We start from the raw sequence: 21348 nt of genomic DNA, 5'->3' as shown, positions 1-21348 counted from the left end.
CCAACCTACTTAGCATTTAGACGAGGGCAGATGGAAGAGGAGTTCACAGCACAGATGCTGGAACCCACCGTTCACATCGTCCCACCTGATCAACGGACAGGATCTCTCACACGTGTTCTTTACCGGCAGGTTCGCGCGAATAGACCCTTCTCCCTCTCCTCGCGCGAATCGCCCCGGCATTTCTGATTTCAGCTGTTCTCCCGCCCGCCGAAGCCTGGATGGTATCAGTCTCCGGATCCCACGACTTCCTGGGAAGGGCAATTTCGCCCATTCACTGAAAAATCCAGTGGCATTTCCGTAAATACCCAAACCTGTCTCCCTCCAGCGTTTAAACGCCGTGGAGGAGACGACCGCCCACTAACAATCCTCAATCGAAAGCCTAGAAATCCTTTCCGAGAGAGGAGATTTTCTTTTCTTTCTTGCAAATTCCAAAACCCTACCTTCTTCTTCTGCGATCGCCCTCTCGGAAATTCAAATCAGGGATTTTCCAATACCATTTCTAGAAGATTCGGAAACGCATCTCTATCTTTCTCCTTTGATTTTGCCCATTTCGTTATGGCGGACGCTCTTTCGATAATTCCGGCAGCGGTTCTTCGGAACCTCGCTGACAAGCTCTACGAGAAGCGCAAGAATGCCGCTCTTGAGGTGTTTCTGTAATTCCAGTTTTATTGTCTATTTTATTATTATTATTATTTTCGAATTTGGTGGAGAATGATTTTTTTTTATTTTTATTTTTTGAAATTTCAGTTAGAAGGGATTGTGAAGCAGCTAGCAATGGCGAGAGATCATGGTCGGATAACGGCGGTGATAAGTCTGCTGACATTGGAGTTCGCACGCTCCTCACAAGTGAATCATCGGAAGGTGCGTGGAGGGAGGAAGAGTTCTCTATTAAAATCTTCTTTAAGTGTTTTAAGTGGGGCCTGCACGATCAATTGCTGGATGAATGAGACTGTGCACACTACTGTCGACGGGCCACCATAATCAAAATTACACGGAGTGGATGATCCTGGCTACCAGTTAGTGGACATTATTTTCCCATCAATTGTGGACCATCGACCGTTTCTTGTTTTCAACTGCCTATTTGAATGACACTGAATGATGGTCAGATCACCCGGTCAGTGTGATTTTTGTGCCATAGTTCATCCATGGTATTGCACCCACCAGACAGATGGTTCCGATTATCTGACTGCTGCTCATCTGGGCCCCACTAAACTATAACAGGGAACATTCTTACTTTTTTTCCCCCCTGGTTTCTAGGTACTGTTTTTAGTTCCCTTTCTTAATTTAATTAATTAATTAATTAATCAATAAAAAAAATTTTGTAGGGTGGATTGATTGGACTTGCTGCGGCAGCTGTAGGTTTGGCGACAGAAGCTGCTCAACATCTTGAGGTGAGGAATTGAGCCAAACAGTTGAATGTGTGAATTACATGCTTTTATATTAAGAAGATATCTTTTTTTTTTTCAAGGTTATATTAAGAAGATATCAAAATATATCAACATAATAAGTAGAACATGTTGATCATATTGAACATAGGTCCAGATATATTGGGTTGTAACTGCTAGGAGCTGATTCCAGGTTGGTTCACCACGCGAGTGTGCGTGTAACTTCACTAAAGCAAACAAAAGGAAATAATATGCTTAGAAAGGGGCATCAACAAACCGATTATGAGGGACCTCTTCTCACTCCTTTCACTAGAGCTTTGATATGTCATTAGCTTCTGTAAAGAATACAGCCATCAACTTCTAAGATGAGGCTTTGGTTATAGATACAAAAGTTCCATCTAAGTGTACTTCATGTTATTACTTATTGGTGCTACTTTGCAGTTCCCTCGAATGCAATCATTTCCAATTCTACCCTTCCTCAACTTGCCCACTCATCCATCTCAACATCCTCATTTTAGCTACACATCCTATGAACATTCTATTCCTTAACTATCCAATATTCTGTCATATAAAGCATGGCTAGTCTTATTATAGCTATCGTATGAAATTTCACTTTCAATTTGAGTGGTATATGATGATCACATAAAACTCCAGAGGCATATCTCCATTTCTTCCACCTAGCTTGAATTCTATGGGCAACATCGTTCTCAATCTCTCCACCTTCATGAATTATTGACCCAAGTTATTGAAAGTCGTCATTTTGGGAAATTTCCAGGTCAACAATCTTAACAAATTCCTTGTTTTCACTCCTATTGTTATTAAAATTGTACTCTAAATACACTATTTTAGTTTGACCAATTTTAAATCCTTTATATTTTAAAGCATCCCTCCACAAATCTGGCTTTGTGTTTACACCCTCCCGTATCTCATCAATCAAAATTACATCATCTACCAACAACATATTCCATGGGATCTTCCTGCAAATGCCTCGTTAACTCATCCATAACTGATGTGAAAAGTTACAGGCTTAATGCTGACCCCTGGTGCAAGCCTACAATAATCAGGAACGAACTTGTCTCTCTTGTAGTGGTCCTCACATTTGTTACCCTCCCTCATACACATCCTCAATCGTGCCAATATATCCTCTTGAAACTCCTTTCTTTCCCAACGCGTACTCGATCAACTCTCTAGGGATCCTATCATATGCTTTCTCTAAGTCAATAAAGACCATGCATGGATCCTTCTTATTTCCTCTATAGTTCTTCATCAATTTTCAAAGTAGGAAAATAGTTCCAGTGATGGACATCCCAGGCTTGAAACCAAACTGATTTTCTAATACATTCATCTCATGCCTTAATCTATAACATTGGTGTATATGTTTGTGGTAGAATATAACAATGGTTCATTACCTTTTTCTAATTAATTAATTAAACATGTGTGTGTGTTTCCCTTCTAGGCTATGCTATAACAATGGTTCACCACCCTTTTCTAAAACATGGTTACCCATCCACTACTTGTGAGACGTGAGTTGTGACAATGTGGACTGTGCAAATAATGAACCCATCATCGATGGAGAATATACTAGACTATAACAATGGTTCACCACCTTTTTCTAAAACGTGGTTACCCATCCACTACTTGCGAGTTGTGACAATGTGGACTGTGCAAATAATGAACCCATCGTCGACGGAGAATATACCAAACATCGATAGTTTGGAGGATATTTGTGTGAAAACTCAATAGTAATTTCCATGCCCAAACCAGTTTGATGGAAATATGGTTACAATGGAGATGAAGATGAAAATGTTGAGAATGACACTAATCGACAGTTTGATATTGATTAATGACACTAATTGACAGTTTGATATTGATTTGGACTTGTTTGTTTCACTCTCATCTACTTGGACTTTTATGTTTAGAATTTGGAAGTTGGAAGTCCAAGCGAATGTTTAATTCTTTTAATAGATTCTAGTTCTGCCTGGTAGTAGTGCGCTAACTGGTCCCTTGCCCGTTTAAAGGAGGGGGGTTGATATCAAGTTGGATCCTGAAAACTTTCATCTATTTGGGACTTTTAGCTTTAGAATTTGGAAGTTGAAAGTCCAAGCATATGTTTAATTTTGTCTTTAAACAGCAATGGATTCTAATTCTGCCTCGTACTGGTAGTAGTGCGTGAACTGGTCCCATGCTCATTTAAAGGAGGGGTTTGTTATCAAGCGGGCAGCCAATCATCAAACCTTTGCCAATCAAATGATGAGATTTCATGTTTCAAATCTTGATTGACAAAATAAGATTCATAAAGTCTATGCAAAATACTTGGGAGAAGCCCATGATGATGAGAAATTATAGCAAATACTGTGAACTCTGCCTGAGAGTGATATGTTGTGCCGATTCTAGACTCGAGTAGCGGGTTGATGTTAGGTATGCAGTCTGCCATTGAACTTTTGCCAAGCAATCTTGATTGCCACAAAAACAGATATCAGGGATGATATATTGGTTGATGTTATGACTGTTATCTACCTATACTTTTTGAAAATTTAAATAATAGTATAATAGTATTATAAATGTATTTACTTCATGTTAAATGTAATTGTTATTGACCTATATTTTTGGAAAAACTTAAATATATAGAATATTTAAACTATTCCAAGCCATATGTTGGCCTTTATTTGTTGGGGAAAAGCTTAATCTATTCCAAGTTATATATAGTTGTGCTGGAGGATAGAGCTGTGACCCTACTTTACTTGCTTGCTCTTGGGGCATGCTTGTAATAGTTGGGCTAGGTGGTTAAATAAATTTGGCAAACATTCATTGCCCTCTTCAAAGTTTCTGACTTCTTCCTATAATGACTCTCCTTCAAATTCAGATTTGAGAGGCAGACACAGCTCTTCCTCAGCATGTAGACCTTGTCCTTGCATGATTCGCAAATGCTAGGTAGAGGATCTCGTCCAACTCAATAGAACGTGTGTGTGTTGCATAGCTCACTCAAGTCTCACTTAAAATGAATGAGTTATGTGTAGGGGATTTTTCCCCATTCAAATTCTTGTAAGAAGTTTTAATTATCAAGAGCTAGTTTCAAATTTCAAAAAGCATCCATTCTTACATTTTGGGGTGTGAACCTACAGTACTGAACACATTTTTGTTAACTTTCCAGGTGTCCACTACATTGACATCCTCCTATCAAGAGTTTCTAGGGCTTTACCTTTATTATATGTCAGCTAAGCCCAAAATGTGTGCGTGTGTGCCAGGGCTTTACCTTTATTATATGTTGGCTAAGCCCAAACTGTGTGTGCACGTGAGTGGGTGTGGGTAAAACAAATCGCCCATTACATTTGAATACAATTAAAGAAGATAAAAACGAAAAGTGATGGTTTACCCCTCTTCTGATATTTTCCAAAATGGTCTTTTCTTTTTTCAGAGATGAAAAGAGTGGGTGGGTGGATGTAAAACAAATCGCCCATTACATTTGAATATAACTAAAGAAGATAAAAACGAAAAGTGATGGTTTACCCTCTTCCGATATTTTCCAAAATGGTCCTTTTTTAAAAAAAAAAAGAGATGAAAAGAATCTTTTTAAAAACAACAACCAAAAAAAAAAAAAAAACAAAAAAAACAAAGAAAAGAGAACTATACAAACCTCACCTAGAAGCTTGCCCACAACAGACTGCATGGAAACAACCCCACAGAGACAACCAAAAAACCCTCCTAGGAAAAACCCCCTAAGTAGGCCTGGAAGAGGCCCACTCGTAAATACAAACAAAGACCCATTGTGAAATAGTTGTAGCGACATGAGACTCATTGCTAAAAGTATAGCTATTTCTTTTGAACCTGATGGACCAAATAAACACAAGTAGGGCTAACCTCCATCTTCGATTACCGAGCAACCCCTCGTCTTCCCCATGCCAAGCCCTGAACAAAGATACAATTGACCTTGGCATCTCCCAAGAAATGTTTGCCTTTTTAAAAATTCACGACCACACAATCTTGGCAAATGAACAATGCAAGAAGAGATGATCCACCGTCTCCTTCGCCTCCAAGTAAAGGATGCATACATTAGGTAACACCATGTTACGTTTGCGAAGATTATCAATCGTCAAGATCTTGTTCTTCCCTACCAACCATGTGAAGGCTGCTACCTTAGCAGTGGCTCAATAAGACCAAATTAAAGCTATATGAGCACACTCTCCATTGTGCCCATCCTGGGAAAGCCGTTGATACAGAGATTTGACAAATAACTTTCCAAACTTCCCAAACTTCCACACCAAAGGGTCAGCCGTGTCCGTATCCAACTTCACCCCTTGCAAATGAGATAGCAAGTGTACCAAGTCATCGAATTCGGAATCACTAAGGTTTCTATGACATGGAGGAGTCCACACCCCCTTACTAGACATGCAAGCAACCATCGAAACATTATCCAAGGGGCATAAAATACGAAGATTTAGGAAAGAGGCCTGGACCAAGGAATCCTTGCACCAAACATCATCCCAAAATCTCACTTTGGAACCATTCCCAACGACGAAACTCAAACCTTCCTTAACAACATGGGCCACTCTAGCCACCCTTTTACACAGAGGGTGTGTGATAAAGGGAAGACTCTTTGGTCCACCAGCCCAAAGGTGACGGGTCATATTTGGCGGCAATAATTTCCCTCCACAAAGAGCAACCTTCTAATCCAAATCTCTAGATCCATTTGCCTAAGAGAGATGCATTTGCATGCTCCAAATTACATATCCCTGCCCCCCCTTCATCATAAGGTCTACAAACTTTAGTTCAATTAAGCAAATGGAATTTACTGTTAGCACTCCCCCCTTCCCATAAGAAATCTCTCTGCAGTTTATTTATACGGTCAATGACTGATTTACGGCATCGAAACAACAATAAAAGGTACAAGGGCAGGTAGGAAAGAGATGATTTGATCAAGGTTAATCTACCCCCAAGGTAGATTAACTTGCTTTTCTAGGGACTTACGTTCCATTTGCTCGATAACTTTATCCCAAAGATGCTTTTGGAGGCTTCTCCAAATAGAGAGGAAGGCCCAAATAGGATGAGGGAAAAGAACCAACTTTACAATCAAAGATCCTAGCCAACCTTGAAAGAAGATCCTTGGGGGTATGGATTCCCAACATTTCTGATTTGGAGAGATTCACTTTTAGTCGAAACTCCAAAACTCACCTCAAACCTGCCCACAGTAGCCCTCATATTAGTCACCATAGAAGCCTCAGTTTTGCAAAACAAAATAGTATCATCAACAAACTGAAGATGGGTTATCGGAAAAACCTTTATTTGATCCACCAACTGACCTCTACTCAACAATCTACTCAAGGCTTTTGACATGATTACGAAAAGAAAAGGGGAAAGATAGTCCTCCTGCTGAAGACCTCGAGAAGATTTGAAATAGCCAAACGGGGACCTGTTTAAGAGAATTGAAAATTTGGCTGATGAAATGCAGGAATGAATCCATTTTCTCCAAACAATCCCAAATCCCATTCTACCTAGAATACATTCTAGAAATGACTAGCTAATGTGATCATATATGCCTTTTCCATATCAAGTTTATAGACAATCCCTTTGGACTCAGCTTTAAAACAAGATTTGACAAATTCATGGGCAATTAAAGCACTGTCCAAAATTTACCGACCCAACACAAAAGCACTTTGGAAAGTGGAAATCACCTTGGATAACACACCTCTCAACCTTTGGTTAAGAATTTTCGATAAAATCTCATAAAGGGCTGCCAATAAGACTGATAGGTCTACTGTTCTTGAGATCATTTGCACCATGCATGATGTAGGATGGGTGAAACTAACCTAGGATGTAAGATGTGGGATCAAATACGCATCAATTTCAATATTCAACATATAAAATCAAACACATACACATAATAAATTCAGAAAATTCAGATTAGCAAGGCAAAAGGCCTAGGCTATCACATACACGGTGCACGAAGATATAAAGTATTATGAGAGTGGCACACTTGGAAGTGGGGATTTCTAGCGTGGGTAGTACAACATCCACGTGAGAAAACAATGACACCAATAAAATCAGATTTAAAAAAAAAGAAAAAGAAATTAGATTTTCGTCAAGGGTTTTGGGGTCTAGAGATTGAGGCTTAGGGATTTTGGGAATTAGGGATCTAAGGATTTGGGCTTTGTTATAGGTAGGGTTTGGAAGGGACTTAAGGGAGGAAAAGTACCAAAAGGGGGGCCCACACATGGCAGCCTGTACGGACACGCGTGCTTGCGTGCATGTTCATTTGTGGATGGGTAGGGGGAAGAGAAAGGAGATGGATTGGGTTGGGTTTTGATGGGTTTAGAGGACTTGTAAGGGAATGAGAATAAAAAAGTGAAGAAAGTGTGTACCTTGTTGGAGAAGAGAGAGAAAGAAAAAACACATTGGAGGAATCCACCACCAAGCAAGCTTCTACCCTTACACAATTCGACTGGAAGGGAGTGTTTTCTCACAAACCTTAAAGGAAGAGGAAGAACACCTTTTCAAAAGAAGGAAGACTTTTTTTTTTTCCCTCAAGCTTTCCAATAGGGTTGGGCATCCACCCTTGCTTTTATGTTAAAACTTTAAAAAAAAATTATAAACATGGAACTTGTTTAAGTGACATGGCCCATCATCCAAAATAAGCAAACTGAAACACTTACCATCAATCTTAACTGTCAAATAAATCTTAAAAATAATAAAAAACATAAATAAAACAAAATCAGGGTCCAAGGGGCCTGTGTCTGGAAGATCTGGTGGCCTGATGGCCTGATCGAAAAGATTCAATGGTCGGAATGACATGAAAAAAAATCCTATGACTAAAACTGTCTCCTAAGCAACCCACATGTATCATCCTTAAGTGGGATCTTCTTGAAGCACATTTAATGCATGTGGGGTCTTCAAAGTGGTTTGGCGGGCCCCATCTGGAACTCGTCTCGCATCCACAAAGAGAGTTGCTTTGATGTGGGTGGTCGCCTTCATCTCTAGTACACTCGAATAAGTCCTCTGATGTCCCCATCAACTCTCCCCGATTGGGAAGAAATCGCCACTGGCAAAATAAAGCTGTGGTAACGCTTGAGGAGGTTGGGATCAATGCGTTGAAACTCTGCCTCTGTAATCTAGGTGTTATCTGACTTCAGCCTGTTCTTCAACTTCATGAGGCATTTCTGATACTCTCTATGGCGGGTAGAGACTACTTGGTGGTCCAGATCATCCTCTCTCTCTCTCTCTCTCTCTCTCTCTCTCTCTCTCTCTCTAGTGATGGAAGATAAGGCAATGGGTGGGAAGTGGGGTCTGGTAAAGGCCATGGACTGGGGTCGGGGTTAGGACACCATCATCTGGGGTAAGAGGAAGGTTTGCAGGAGGGCTAGAAGATGGAGTCGTGGGTCCGTCACAAGGCACAAGGTCCTCCACGTTGAATGTTGCGCAAATGCCCATGTTAGATGGAAGATTCACCACATACGTATTAGGGCTTACTCTTATCAAAATTTTATAGGGACCTGCATTGCGAGCATGCAATTTCCTCACGGTTTCCTGTGAGAATCGTTTAGGCCTAATGCGGACCACGACGTAGTCACCCACCTGAAAGTCCTTAAACCTACGATGTGAATCTACAAAGATTTTGTAATGTTGATTAATAGCATGAATGCACCTCTTGATCTCACTATGCAAATCACGAATATGCTGTGCAAATGCTTCTGCGAACTCAGATGGCCTATGTGAGACGGACATTGGTATGAGATCTATAGGCATTCTAGGCTTGTCCCAAAGTACTATCTTAAATGGACTCATTCTTGTGGACCTATTGATCGAATTGTTATATGCATACTCTGCTATAGACAAAACCACATCTTAGGTCCTGATATGGTCTCCCACCAGACATCCTAGTAGATTCCCTAAGCTTCGATTGACAAGTTCCATATGACCATCAGACTGGGGATGGTATGCCAAAGAGACCTGCAGCTTAGTTCCCATCATGTGCCATAGAGTTTTCTAAAATAACTCATAAACTGCACATCTCGATCTTACACAATGGTCTTCGACAAACCATGCAGATGAACTACCTCCCTAAAGAATATCTTAGCCACGTTAGTGGCATTAGATGTTTTAGAACATGGGAGGAAGTGAGCCATTTTTGAAAAGCGATCCACAACTACAAAAATGGAATTGTGCTTTTTAATCGTTTTGGGGAGCCCAAACACGAAATCCACGCTAATATCAACCCATGGAGCATGGGGGACTAGCAAAGGAGCATATGAACCAATGTTCTGCATCCTCTGCTTTGCTAGCTGACAAATCCTACATTGCCCTATAATGTTAGCCATGTCTCGCTTGAGACTTGGCCAATAAAAACGCTCCTCTACAAGGGCAATAGTCTTGTCACGCCTAAAATGACTAGTTATCCCTCCAGCATGAAGCTCCCAGACAAGAAAGTCATGGAGGGACATATGGGAAATGCTTTAAATATCGTTATCGTGTAAAGTATCGTACGAATAAATATCGGTTACTGCATGGGATATATCGGTTGTATCACATAAAGTATCGTTTTTGTTGGGAAACATGAGAACATTGGGAAATTGGTCAGAATTTTCAATGAAACTTCACGGATTATTGAAAAAGACATCAATACACACTTAGAAATCTAAACATTACAAAAAAAGTACACATAATAGGGGTTTCCTTTTTATGGGGTCTTGATATATGTGCTTTCCAACTGAATTGATGCAATTATATTCAAAGTCTATTCATATAATTTATAAACGTAAGAAGACATTTATGGAAACACAGGTAATACATTTAAAAGCAAAATAAGAATCACTAGATCAGGTTACATGTTTAATTTTGTGTTTGGATACAAAGATTGCAATTGATTTGTGAGAAATTGAGAATTTTTTTATTTTTCTCCATTTTTTGCAACTTGACCCATCTCTCCCAAATCTCGAAATTGAAGTTCCAAATCCATGATTTTTCATAGGAAACATGAAGAATCATAGATTTGTAACCATTTGACACTAATTTAACATGATTTACAGCAAAAACATGGATCAAAAATTGAAAATGCTCACTGGATCGATTAGGTAGGATATAGTTGATGATAGAAAATGCCATGGTCACCAATCAATTCCAGTGCTAACGGTCTCTACATGTGCACAACATACAATCTTGTCATTGCCCTAAGGTGGGTTATCAATGGGAATCTTCCTTTAGTTGATCCACTTTGCAAAACATAGATCCACACTCAACCTAAACTTGTGTTCCATCATCATCGTCATCATCAAAGCCTTATACCAACTAATTGGGTCTGTTACATGAGTCCTGTTTTGTCATTCCACTCTATTAAGGACCATTTCCTTAGTTAAACCACGGATCATCAAGTCTTTGCTTGCTACCTCCACCCATGTCCTTTTTTCGCCTTCCCTTTGGCTTTTTAGAGCCGTCAATCTGAACCAACTCACTCCTAATTGGTGCAGTTCTTGGTCTTCGTTGCACATGGAAAAACCATATACTCTACTTTCTCTCATCTTATTACCTATTGGTGCTACTTCTAAGTTCCCTCGATGCATTCATTGCTAATTATCCTTCCTCGTCTTGCCACTCATTCATCTCAGCATCCTCATTTCAGCTACACCCATCCTATGAACAAGTTTTTCCTTAACCATCTAACATTCCTTCCCTTTGGCTTTTTAGAGCCGTCAATCTGAACCAACTCACTCCTAATTGGTGCAGTTCTTGGTCTTCATTGCACATGGAAAAACCATATACTCTACTTTCTCTCATCTTATTACCTATTGGTGCTACTCCTAAGTTCCCTCGATGCATTCATTGCTAATTATCCTTCCTCGTCTTGCCACTCATTCATCTCAGCATCCTCATTTCAGCTACACTTATCCTATGAACAAGTTTTTCCTTAATCGTCTGACATTCTGTCCCATGAAGCATAGCTAGTCTCATAGTTTACCTATAAAATTTCCCCTTTAATTCGATTTGTATGCAACGATCACAGAGAACTCTGGAGGTACATTTCCACTTCATCCACCCAGCTCTAATTCTATGAGCAACATCCTTCACAGTCTCTCCACTCCTATTGTTACTAAAGTTGCATCCCATATGCTCTAATTTAGTCCGACTAGTTTTAAAATCTTGAGGGCTTGTTTTGATGGTTGAAAAAGAAAATAAAAGAAAAAAATTGTTTTGATTATCTAATGATGATTTCCTTAGATTCCTCATGAGCATGGATTCCCATGGACTCATTTTAGGGGTCTTGTTTGGATAACCAGTGGAAATCCAAATAAAGTTTTCACAAAAGTCACCTTGTATTTCGTGCTTGAGAATTTGAATATGGTGTTTGGGTGATGATTGCATTTTGAAATCCAATATCTCTTTGCTATCAAAACATGGTGAAATGTCTTGTCATGGGAGAACTAGAGAAGGCATACACTTTCTTTTCTTCCCTTTTCTTTTCCCATAATCCAAACAGGCCTTTAGATTCTAAAGCATCCCTCCTTAATCCTAGCTTTGTGTTTACCCCTTTACTCGTCTCATCAATCCAAGCTATCTAATCTGCAAACCATATACGCCATGGGTCCTTTTCCTGTAAATGCCTCATCAGCTGGTTCATAACCAATGCAAAAAGACAGGCACTCAATGCTGACACTTGGTGTAAGCCCACGATAATTTGAGACTCATCTCTCCAGTAATACTCACATTTTGTGTCCCAATTATCCAAAGTAAAAAAGACTATGGTTGTGTTGCTGACTTGCTGGCAACTCTCCAAGATGTTGGAGAGTTGACATGTGAATTGAGTGTCCGAGAACCAAGTTGAATTAGCGAATAGTGATTCAAGCTTTTAGGTTTCATATTGTTCAATGTTCATGGTAGTTGTGAGCATTCTAACACTGTTTATATTTTGCATTTCGATATTAAAATCACCACAATATCCAGGTTTTCATGCAAGCTTATCTTCAAATTGTGATGTCTCAAGTAGTTTATCTATGCTGGGTCATTTCTCTTTCCTTCTTTTCCTGGATATGCTATTAATAATTTATTTCTTTTGGATGTAACCTGTAGCAAATTGTACCACCAGTTCTTAATTGCTTTTCTGACCAAGATAGCAGGGTGCGCTATTATGCATGTGAAGCATTGTATAACATAGCAAAGGTGAGGGTGGATAGTTTTTATTATACAGATATGTTACTCCCAATATTCTATTAATAATATATTCGCTATGGTGGGGCCTAACCAGTCTAAACTGTTGTGCAGGTTGTAAGAGGAGAGATCATTGTCTTCTTCAATCAGATATTCAACGCTCTCTGTAAGCTCTCAGCAGATTCGGATGCAAATGTGCAAAGTGCTGCTCATCTTCTAGACCATCTTGTAAAGGTAAAATACTACCATACTTCTTAACCAACTCATAGATAGGTGATTGTGATACACTAGTGTGCCTTGGTGACATCTCAGGTAACCGCATTTATACCTGGTGCAAAGGAACTCATCTATGTGTGGTTGCTTGGTGCCTAGAGGTTTCCCTGGCAACTGCTCCTCAATGACCCAACATTGTTTGCTCACCCTTTGGGGCATGCATGTAATATTCATGCTGGGGGCCAATACTGAGCAGTACTGTGTTGGTATGTGAGTGGTGTCAGTGGGAACCTCTGCCGAGATGGGTTTCAATTGCCAGGGTAAAATGGGAAGGTTGATGTCTGGTCGGCAGCCAATTGTAAAACATTTGTGAATTTTCCACTTTAAAGCCAACCCCCAAATTACTGGGAGAAGCTAAGATGATGATGGTGATTGGATTTTGTCAATTATCTTATGAAAACCATACCTTCGAATTTTAATTCTTTCACATTATTAACCAGGATATTGTAACTGAAAGCGACCAATTCAGGTGCACCATCTTGTGTCTACCTTATGTGTTTGAGTTATACAAGCAAAAACTTCAGCATACAAAAATTGAAATTGGATAATATGCTTGTATGACTTACTCTATTGCCTCGATTCTTTTTGCAGCATTGAAGAATTTATACCGCTGCTAAGGGAGCGCATGAACGTTCTAAATCCTTATGTCCGCCAGTTTTTGGTTGGCTGGATCACAGTATTGGATAGTAATCCTGAAATTGACATGCTTGGTTTTCTTCCAGACTTTCTTGATGGTATGCCATCATTACAAATAATACTTCCTTTGAGTGAATTGTAGTTCTGTTATTGGAAATTATGACTGGCTCATGAGACATCAAATTTGTCAGGTTTGTTCAACATGCTAAGCGATTCTAGCCACGAAATACGGCAACAAGCTGATTCTGCACTTACTGAATTTCTTCAAGAGATAAAGAACTCTCCTGTAAGATTTCCATTCTCTATGAAGGGTACACTTTCTTTGGTAATTGTAAAGAAGCTCACTTGCGAGCGCTAAATTTTTTTTTTTCCTTCTTGAAAGCCTGCTACCAAAGGTTCTAATTTTTTCTTTAGTTTCTTTAATCTATTTGGGAATTTCCAAGATGGTGTTGGTTTAGTTTAGACTAAGATTGTAAACTTGAGAGATTGACTTGATTCTGCGAGCTACAAAATTTAAAATTTGGGGAGTCGACTCAGTAACTTGGATGAATTGAGATATTTTTCTGATATCGGATAGTATTATACGAGGAAATTTAGGGGAAAAAATAAGTGTGTGTATGTGAGTGATCAAGGGTTCAATTCCGGGTACTATAACCTTTCCAAAAAAAAGGGAAAAAAGTTGAAAAAGGTAAATTCATATTCCCTATTCCTTTTCCATTTCATAGAGAAGTTGAAAGAAAACCTCATCATGATCATATAATAAGCCTTATCCCAATTAATTGGGGTTGGCTTAAAGAAAACCTCTAAAATTTAATTTATTTTCTTCATCTTTTTCTTTCTTCTCTACAACCGAAAGCCCCAAATCAACAGTGGAAAAATTCCCCAAATCTAAATCTATCTCTGTCAAGAACCCCGAGCATTTAGGGTTTGCAAAGAAAAAGGATTAACCACCACCCTCCTTTGGATAGTAACGTTTGTGAAGCTTACCTGTGTTTTCCATTTGTTGCTGGAGTTCTCCTGCACCTTTGGCTGTTGATTGTATGAATTCTTCAGTGTTGTCTTGTCCTTAATCCTTTTGTCAATAGAATCCTAATCATGTTAGATGAAACTCAAAACTTGAATACACTTCTAGTCAAAATATTTGGAACTCACTAGTCGAAAACTGCCGAAAGCTTGGTCAAAAGTTTAAAATGCATGGCATTACTTGACTTGCACGAATCTTTGGAACTGGTAAACTTAACTGAGTTGCAATTTGTAGAAGTTTCCCCAAGTGGGTTGGGTTTCTACGATATAAAGAAGTAGAATGAATCGGGCGAGTTTCCTTTAACTTGTGTCAGTCACCTAGTCATTTAATGGTAAAACTTGATTGAGTGTTCTCCATTCCCATATAAACTAAGACTCTTGACTCTTTTTTTTTTTTGGAAGGGTGATGGAAAATTTTATTACAGACCTGCAAAAGCAGTAAAAGAATACAAAAAAGGAAAAGGAAAAACTGTTGGGAGCCGAAAAAGCTACCAGATTTCAGTGATTACTGGAAAGGGATTTCCAATCAGAAACCAACGATCTGACCACCACAACTGCTTCGACAGAGTGGGAGGAATTTCTGCCTACCGTTCCTTTCATCCCAAACTGCTGAAAGCGTCAGGATCCAGCTAAATCAGTCTTCCCTTCCCCCGGTACCCCCATGCCATGCCCATAACAAATCCCGAACTGATCCTGGCATGACCTGGTGATCCCCAAATGCGGCTACAAAATAGTTCCAAATCTTAAACGTGAAAGGACAAAAGATGAACAGATGGTTGATGGACTCAACATCTTGATTACACATACAACACATGTTTGGAATAACCAAAGATCCCTTGTGGAGATTGTCCATCGTTAGAAACTTCTTTCTCCCCACCAAGTGAAGGCTGATACTATGGGTGGCGCACCATAAAACCAAAAAAGGTATGCGTACTCCCCTCGGCTCACACCATACTCGTTCCGAATTAACTTGTAGAAGGATTTGACCGACAATCAGCCCAAGTTATGCTTCCTCCGCACCATAGAATCTGCCCCACCTGGAGGATGAACATGCTGCTAACGGGCTAAAAGGGCTACGAATTCGTTAACCTCACTATCCAATAAGCTTCTTCTGCAAAGAGGAGCCCAAGAAATGGACGAGTCACAAATGTAGTAGTAATCCACCACTTTAAGACCTCTTGATGGGGCAAGGTTAGCCATATTAGGGAAATCGAGCTGTAGTGGAGAGTCATCACACTAGGTTCCTTTCAAAATCTGACTCTAGAGCCATCACCCATAGAGAATGAAATGCTGCGCCAAACTTCCGATCTAATAGTTGACACTGATATCCGAATGTGGGAGGCCCTATATAAAGAAGATTTATTTGTCTTTCATCTACCCTCCTTAAAGCTGTACTTGCTAGCAACAATCTCGTGCCAAAAGGATCCCTTTTCCGTCCCAAAATGCCAAAACCATTTGCCGAGAAGGGTGACATTCATACTTCCCAAGTCTCGCACCCTGCCCCTCCTTGATCCACATGTTTGCAAACCTCATCCCATTTCAACAAATGAAACTCGAATCCTTCATCGGAACCTCTCAAAAGAAAATCCAATCTTTCCCTGGCCTGACTGCCCAAGGGTACCTGAATAGCGACGTAAAGTATAACAGCAAGTTGGATAAGACTGATTTGATGAGAGTAATATGACCGCCTAGTGAAAGATAATGACTCTTCCACTTAGATAGCTTCCTTTTGAATCTCTCAACCACCTTATCCTACAAGTGATTGGCTGGCTTGCTCATACATAAGGGAAGGTCCAAATAAGTGGAGGGAAAGGAACCAACTTTGCATCCAAAAATTTATGCTAGACATATAACTTCTTCCTTAGGTAAATGAATTCCCAACATTTCGCTCTTCTCGACATTAATCTTCAACATTGACACCACCTCAAAGCATGTAACCACTTTCCACATATTGTCAGCCATGAATGGGTCCGCTTCACAAAAGATAATCGTATTGTCAACAAATTGGACATGTGAAATCCGATCACCCATTCTAGACACAGAAATGGCTAATAAGGCCAGTCTCTTGGCCTTTAGCAAGCATGTGATTGAAAGCTTCCCCAATAACAAGAAAGAGATACAGAGAGAGCAGTTCCCCCTACCTTAACTCCTGAGACGGTTTAAAGAAACCCTTTGGAGATCCATTCACAAGCACTAAACACCATAAAGGAGATCAAACATAAGCTTGGATCCATTTCCTCCACTTCTCTTTGCAACCCAATCTTCCCAACATGTAGTCCAAAAATTCCCCTTCAAAGTGGTCATAGGCCTTCTCGACATCGAGTTTACAAATAATTCCTGATTTTATTTTTTTTCCTTTAAAATGAGAATCAGTACACTCATGAGCAATAAGGGCGCTGTCCATAGTTTACCCTCAATCCACAAAGGCCCCCTAATTGGGAGAAATAATTTTTCCCAATACGGCCTTAAATCTTGAAGCAAGAACTTTGGCCAGAATTTTGTACTTACTCCCTATTAGACTAGTAGGTCTGAAATCGTTCAGCCCCTTCACGCCTTGTATTTTTGGAATTAGAGCAATGAAGGAGGCTCCCAATTCTGGGGATAAATGATCCAAGCAAAAAATTCCTTGACGAAATTTGTCACATTGACTTTAATCATATTCTAGAAGACTTGAAAGAACGCAAGAGGGAAGCTGTCGAGCCTGGGTGCTTTATCTCGACCCAAGCTATCCACAACTTCTTTCGCTTCCACTTCAGAAAAAAGGCCTCTCCAACCATTCGACAAGGTCTTTCCGGATGCTATCAAAATGGAGCTCATCTAATCTCGGCCAGTTCCAATGGTCTTTGGATAATAGATTCTTATAAAATCCCACAATCGCCTCGCACACTTTATACTTTTTCTCGAGTCTTGAGCCATCCATCATAAGGGAGCAAATCTTGTTGGATTGGGCCCTAGCGGAAGCTATCCTGTGGAAGAACCACATATTCTTATCTCCCTCCTTCAGCCAAAGCACCCTCGACCTTTGCCTCCACTTGATTTCCTCCTCCTTGAGATGTTTGGAGTAATTCGATGAAAGAGCAGACCGCCTTTCTTTATCCTCAATGGATAATTCACCCCATTCTTCCTTTAGATCTATGGCATGAATCTCTTCTAGCATACCAGCTGGCTTATTCTCTTTAGCCTCGAAGGCTTCTCTATTCCAGGCCATTAGATTTTCTTTTTAGAAGTTTCAAATTTTTTTGTGCAGCTTAAAACCATCTGTCCCCTCTACTTGGAACGAAAACCACCATCTTTCCACTAATAAAAACCCTTTGATTTGAGCCACATCAATTCAAACCTAAATGCTTTTGGACCCCAACTTTCGGTTTATAGTTGGAGAAGGATAGGTATGTGATCAGGTGTGGGCCTGGGAAGGCCTCTCTCCTAGGCCAATGGATACGGGTCCAACCATCCCGTATTAACAAGGAACCTGTCCAAACGTGACATAATGGGCGGGTTCTGACCATTTGACCAAGTAAATTTGTCTCCGGTCATAGGAAGATTAACCAAGTCAGCTCACTGGATCCAATTGGAAAATTCTTTCATGCTTTTGGAAATCTTAGATCCCTCAGATCATATGTAAAATGGCGATATTGGATTTAGACATGTGTCAGATCGACAAAATTTTCCATCCTGGTGACTGGTTCGCCAAAAGGTTTTTTGGTAGCTTCTCGAGGGTTGCATCAGGGCGATCCATTATCCTCTTTTTGGTTCGTCACAATTATGGAGGCCCTTAGTAAAATGATTCACAACGGAGTTCGGGTGGGATTTGTTAAAGGCTTTGGGGTGGATAACACAAATTTTTAGATTACTCATATTCAGTATGTAGATGATACACTTTTATTGTGCAAGGTGAATGATTTTATTTTATTTTTTGTGGAAAATCTTCGCTCGATTATAGTGAGTTTTGAGGTGGTTTTCGGCATGAAAGTAAATATTTCCAAGAACGAGATCTTAGGAGTAGGCATTTGCGGAGGAATTTGGGTGCAGGGAAACTTCTTTTCCAACAATGTACTTGGGGCTTCCGTTATGTATAGGAAGACCGATGAAGCATATTTGGGATATAGTTATTGAGTGATGTGAAAGAAAGATATCAAAATGGCAGTCGAGGTACTTATTGATGGGTGGGAGGATGGTAATGATTAAATATTCTATATCGAATCTTCTGGTCTATTTTATGTCTTTGTTCAAATACCCAAGATCTATTCTGAATGCTTTGGAGAGACGAAGAAGGGATTTTTCATGGGGAGGGTCGGGGGAGAAACACAAGTTCCATCTTATGAAATGGGATGAAGTCTGTAAACCAACGGTTCAAGGAGCAAGGATCTTAAAGTTAGAAGAGACGAATTTAGCTCTTTTGGGGAAATGGGTTTGGAGATTTGGAGTGGAGGGAGAGGCTAGATGGAAGGAGGGTGGTGGACGAAGGAATCATCCTTGTATCATTTTTCTTACCTTTGGAAGTCAGTAGCATCCTTAAAAGAGAGTATGTGAGGGAATAGGCTTCCATTTTGGGGATGGTAAAAGAATTAGATTTTGGGAGGATAGGTGGGTGGGAGATGAGAGTTTGGCTAGGAGGTTTGCATCTTTAGCTGGGGTAGCTAGGGTAGAGGGGGAGGTGGTGAGCAATTGTTATTTGATAAGAGGGGAGGAGGTTACATGTAGTCCTATTTTTAGAAGGATGAGGAGTTTGAAGAGATGGTTCTATTGCTTGAGATGTTATCAAAGATTTCCCCACTACTCTTAGAAGTGGATTCCTTGCGATGGTGCAAATCGAAGACAATTTCTTTCTCAGTTAGATCATTCTATCGGTTTTTGTGTGCGTGTGAGGATCATTCTGAGATTGCGGCAACAGCATATTTATGGCATTATGGTGCTCCATTGAAGGTGGCAATGTCCGGTTGGCTTGTAGGCAGGAACAAAGTGCTAACAAGATACGATCTTTGTAAGTGGAATATGTATCTCCCAAACGATTGCTTCTTGTGCTTCAAAGATGCGGAATCAACGGATCACTTATTCCTTCGCTTTGTTTTTGCCAAAGAGGTTTAGGATCTTCTTTTACAATTTTTCGGGGTTCTTTGGGTGTTCCCGAAAACAACTAGGGAGTTTCTCATAGCATGGCACGACGGGGGGATAGGGAAAGAAGGGAAAAGGCGGTGGCAGTTAAGCCTATTTATTGTGACTCTATAGGCTTTATGGTGGGAAATGAACCAACGTTGTTTCAGTAGCAAAATGAGTGGGCCGGTGCAAGTATTCAATATGGTAATTCTTAATATGAAGGATTGGGTAAAAGTTTAGTTCTTTTCATCCTTCCCTTATCATATCGGGGGCATTCCGTTGTGTGTTGTTGTACTTTCGTATATTTGTATTCGTTTTTGTTCTTTCTTTGGCCTTGGCCTTTTTTAATATATCATCATCGTTCAACTTGATAGTGGTGAATCCTTCCTCTTCAAGCCACATTAGTTTGAAACAGAACAAAATCAGGCCACAAAATTCCTTGTTTGTCTCCAGCACAACCGGACAATGATATGAAACCTGACAGGGAATGCCACATCAACTGTCGCCCGGAAACCAAGTTTCCCACTCCATCAAAACCAGGAATCTACCTAAGCTGGACATCGTCGAGCTGTCATAATTATTGGTCCATGCAATTTGACAACCCCATTTGAAGGTTGTTTAGGTCGTGGGAATTAACCCAATTGGAAAAGCATGCATACTTGGGTTAATCCTATCCCCACCCCTTCTTTCATGTGAGAAGTGAATCATGTTAATGTCACAGCAAATGCACGAAGATGGATCCTGTTTTGCTCATGCTTTGTCTAATTCATCCCAGAAATTGACCGTTGATTCTGAAGGCATGATCCATAAATAACCATTAGCAGGACAGCACCCAATAGAAACTGCCATCTCACTCTGGAAACTGTCCAATATAACCGCCTGTTTTCTGAAGCATGTCCATTCTCCATACCCATGCAATTATCCCCAGATGAATCAACCGAATCCAAAGCAATCCATCTCGAACCTCTGTTACCCCACAAAGACTGAATAAGGGAAGTGTAGATTTGGTCTCCTGGAAAGCAATAGCCTGAACTTTCCGTGAGAAACATGCCTCCTTGATAAATAGCATGCATATTAGGACAGACCATACCCTGCAAGTTCCAAGTTAATATCTTCATATTTAATCTCTTTTGTTTCCCCTTGATATGCTCCCAACAGATACATTTTGCCTTTTGTTATAAGCCTTTGGCCATGTGTTGATGAATGATGAGTCCTGTCTCTCTCTCTTCCCAAAACCTAAGCAGGGGGTGGAAATTCTCTTCATCATCACTGAATGAGATGCCAATTGACTTGCCTACCTGGATTGTAGTTTAGATCTGCCATTCACTCTCATTGACTCCTAAATGATTGGGCTGCTGCAAGCTTGAATCATAACCATTAGCTAGCATCTCCTCTTCCTCAAGATTTATCTGATTCAACTACTTTGCTTAACCAAACAAGACCTCCCCCTGATTGCTGTCAACCACTTGTGGATTAGTAGAAGGCCTAGGAACTTTAGTCCCTTACAGTTGCAGGATCCATCTAACTAGGCGCACTCCTGCTTTGAATCACTTTTTGGACTCACACTCCTACTGCTTCCTAGCTGTTTACACTTGATAACACGTTGAAATAGACGCTTCCCCGCTACCCCACCCAATTTTTTTGCCGCTTCACTTCATGCTTCGTGCAGCTATAAACTTGATGCTTTGATCGATTTCTCATCAGAGTTCTCTATGACTTCCTCTCCTTTCCCTTTGGAGTAAAAACATACAAATGCAAAACCATGTATCATGGAAGATTGTTTTGAGTCAAGGAATGGCCACCTTCT

General features: G+C 40.2%; 1 protein-coding gene across 3 annotated transcripts in view; it reads left to right on the top strand.

Annotated features, from left to right (window-relative positions):
• The first annotated feature begins 205 nt into the window (after window positions 1-205).
• Window positions 206-21348, top strand: part of LOC131251564 (protein VAC14 homolog) — a 64077-nt gene continuing 42934 nt past the window's right edge. Inside the window, exons 1-8 of one of the 3 annotated variants that reach the window (XM_058252334.1) lie at window positions 206-645; window positions 748-861; window positions 1326-1391; window positions 12438-12527; window positions 12630-12749; window positions 13229-13257; window positions 13380-13522; window positions 13616-13710. In XM_058252334.1, coding sequence (XP_058108317.1) covers window positions 556-645; window positions 748-861; window positions 1326-1391; window positions 12438-12527; window positions 12630-12749; window positions 13229-13257; window positions 13380-13522; window positions 13616-13710 — 747 coding nt within the window. In that variant the 5' untranslated portion in view covers window positions 206-555. The remainder of the gene's footprint in view (window positions 646-747; window positions 862-1325; window positions 1392-12437; window positions 12528-12629; window positions 12750-13228; window positions 13258-13379; window positions 13523-13615; window positions 13711-21348) is intronic. The other 2 variants (XM_058252333.1, XM_058252332.1) reach the window with 2 other exon arrangements.

Source organism: Magnolia sinica, chromosome 7, assembly GCF_029962835.1.
Source record: "Magnolia sinica isolate HGM2019 chromosome 7, MsV1, whole genome shotgun sequence".
NCBI classification, from domain to species: domain Eukaryota; kingdom Viridiplantae; phylum Streptophyta; class Magnoliopsida; order Magnoliales; family Magnoliaceae; genus Magnolia; species Magnolia sinica.
The sequence above is the reverse complement of the archived record's forward strand: the minus strand, read 5'-3'. Positions and strand labels throughout refer to the sequence as shown.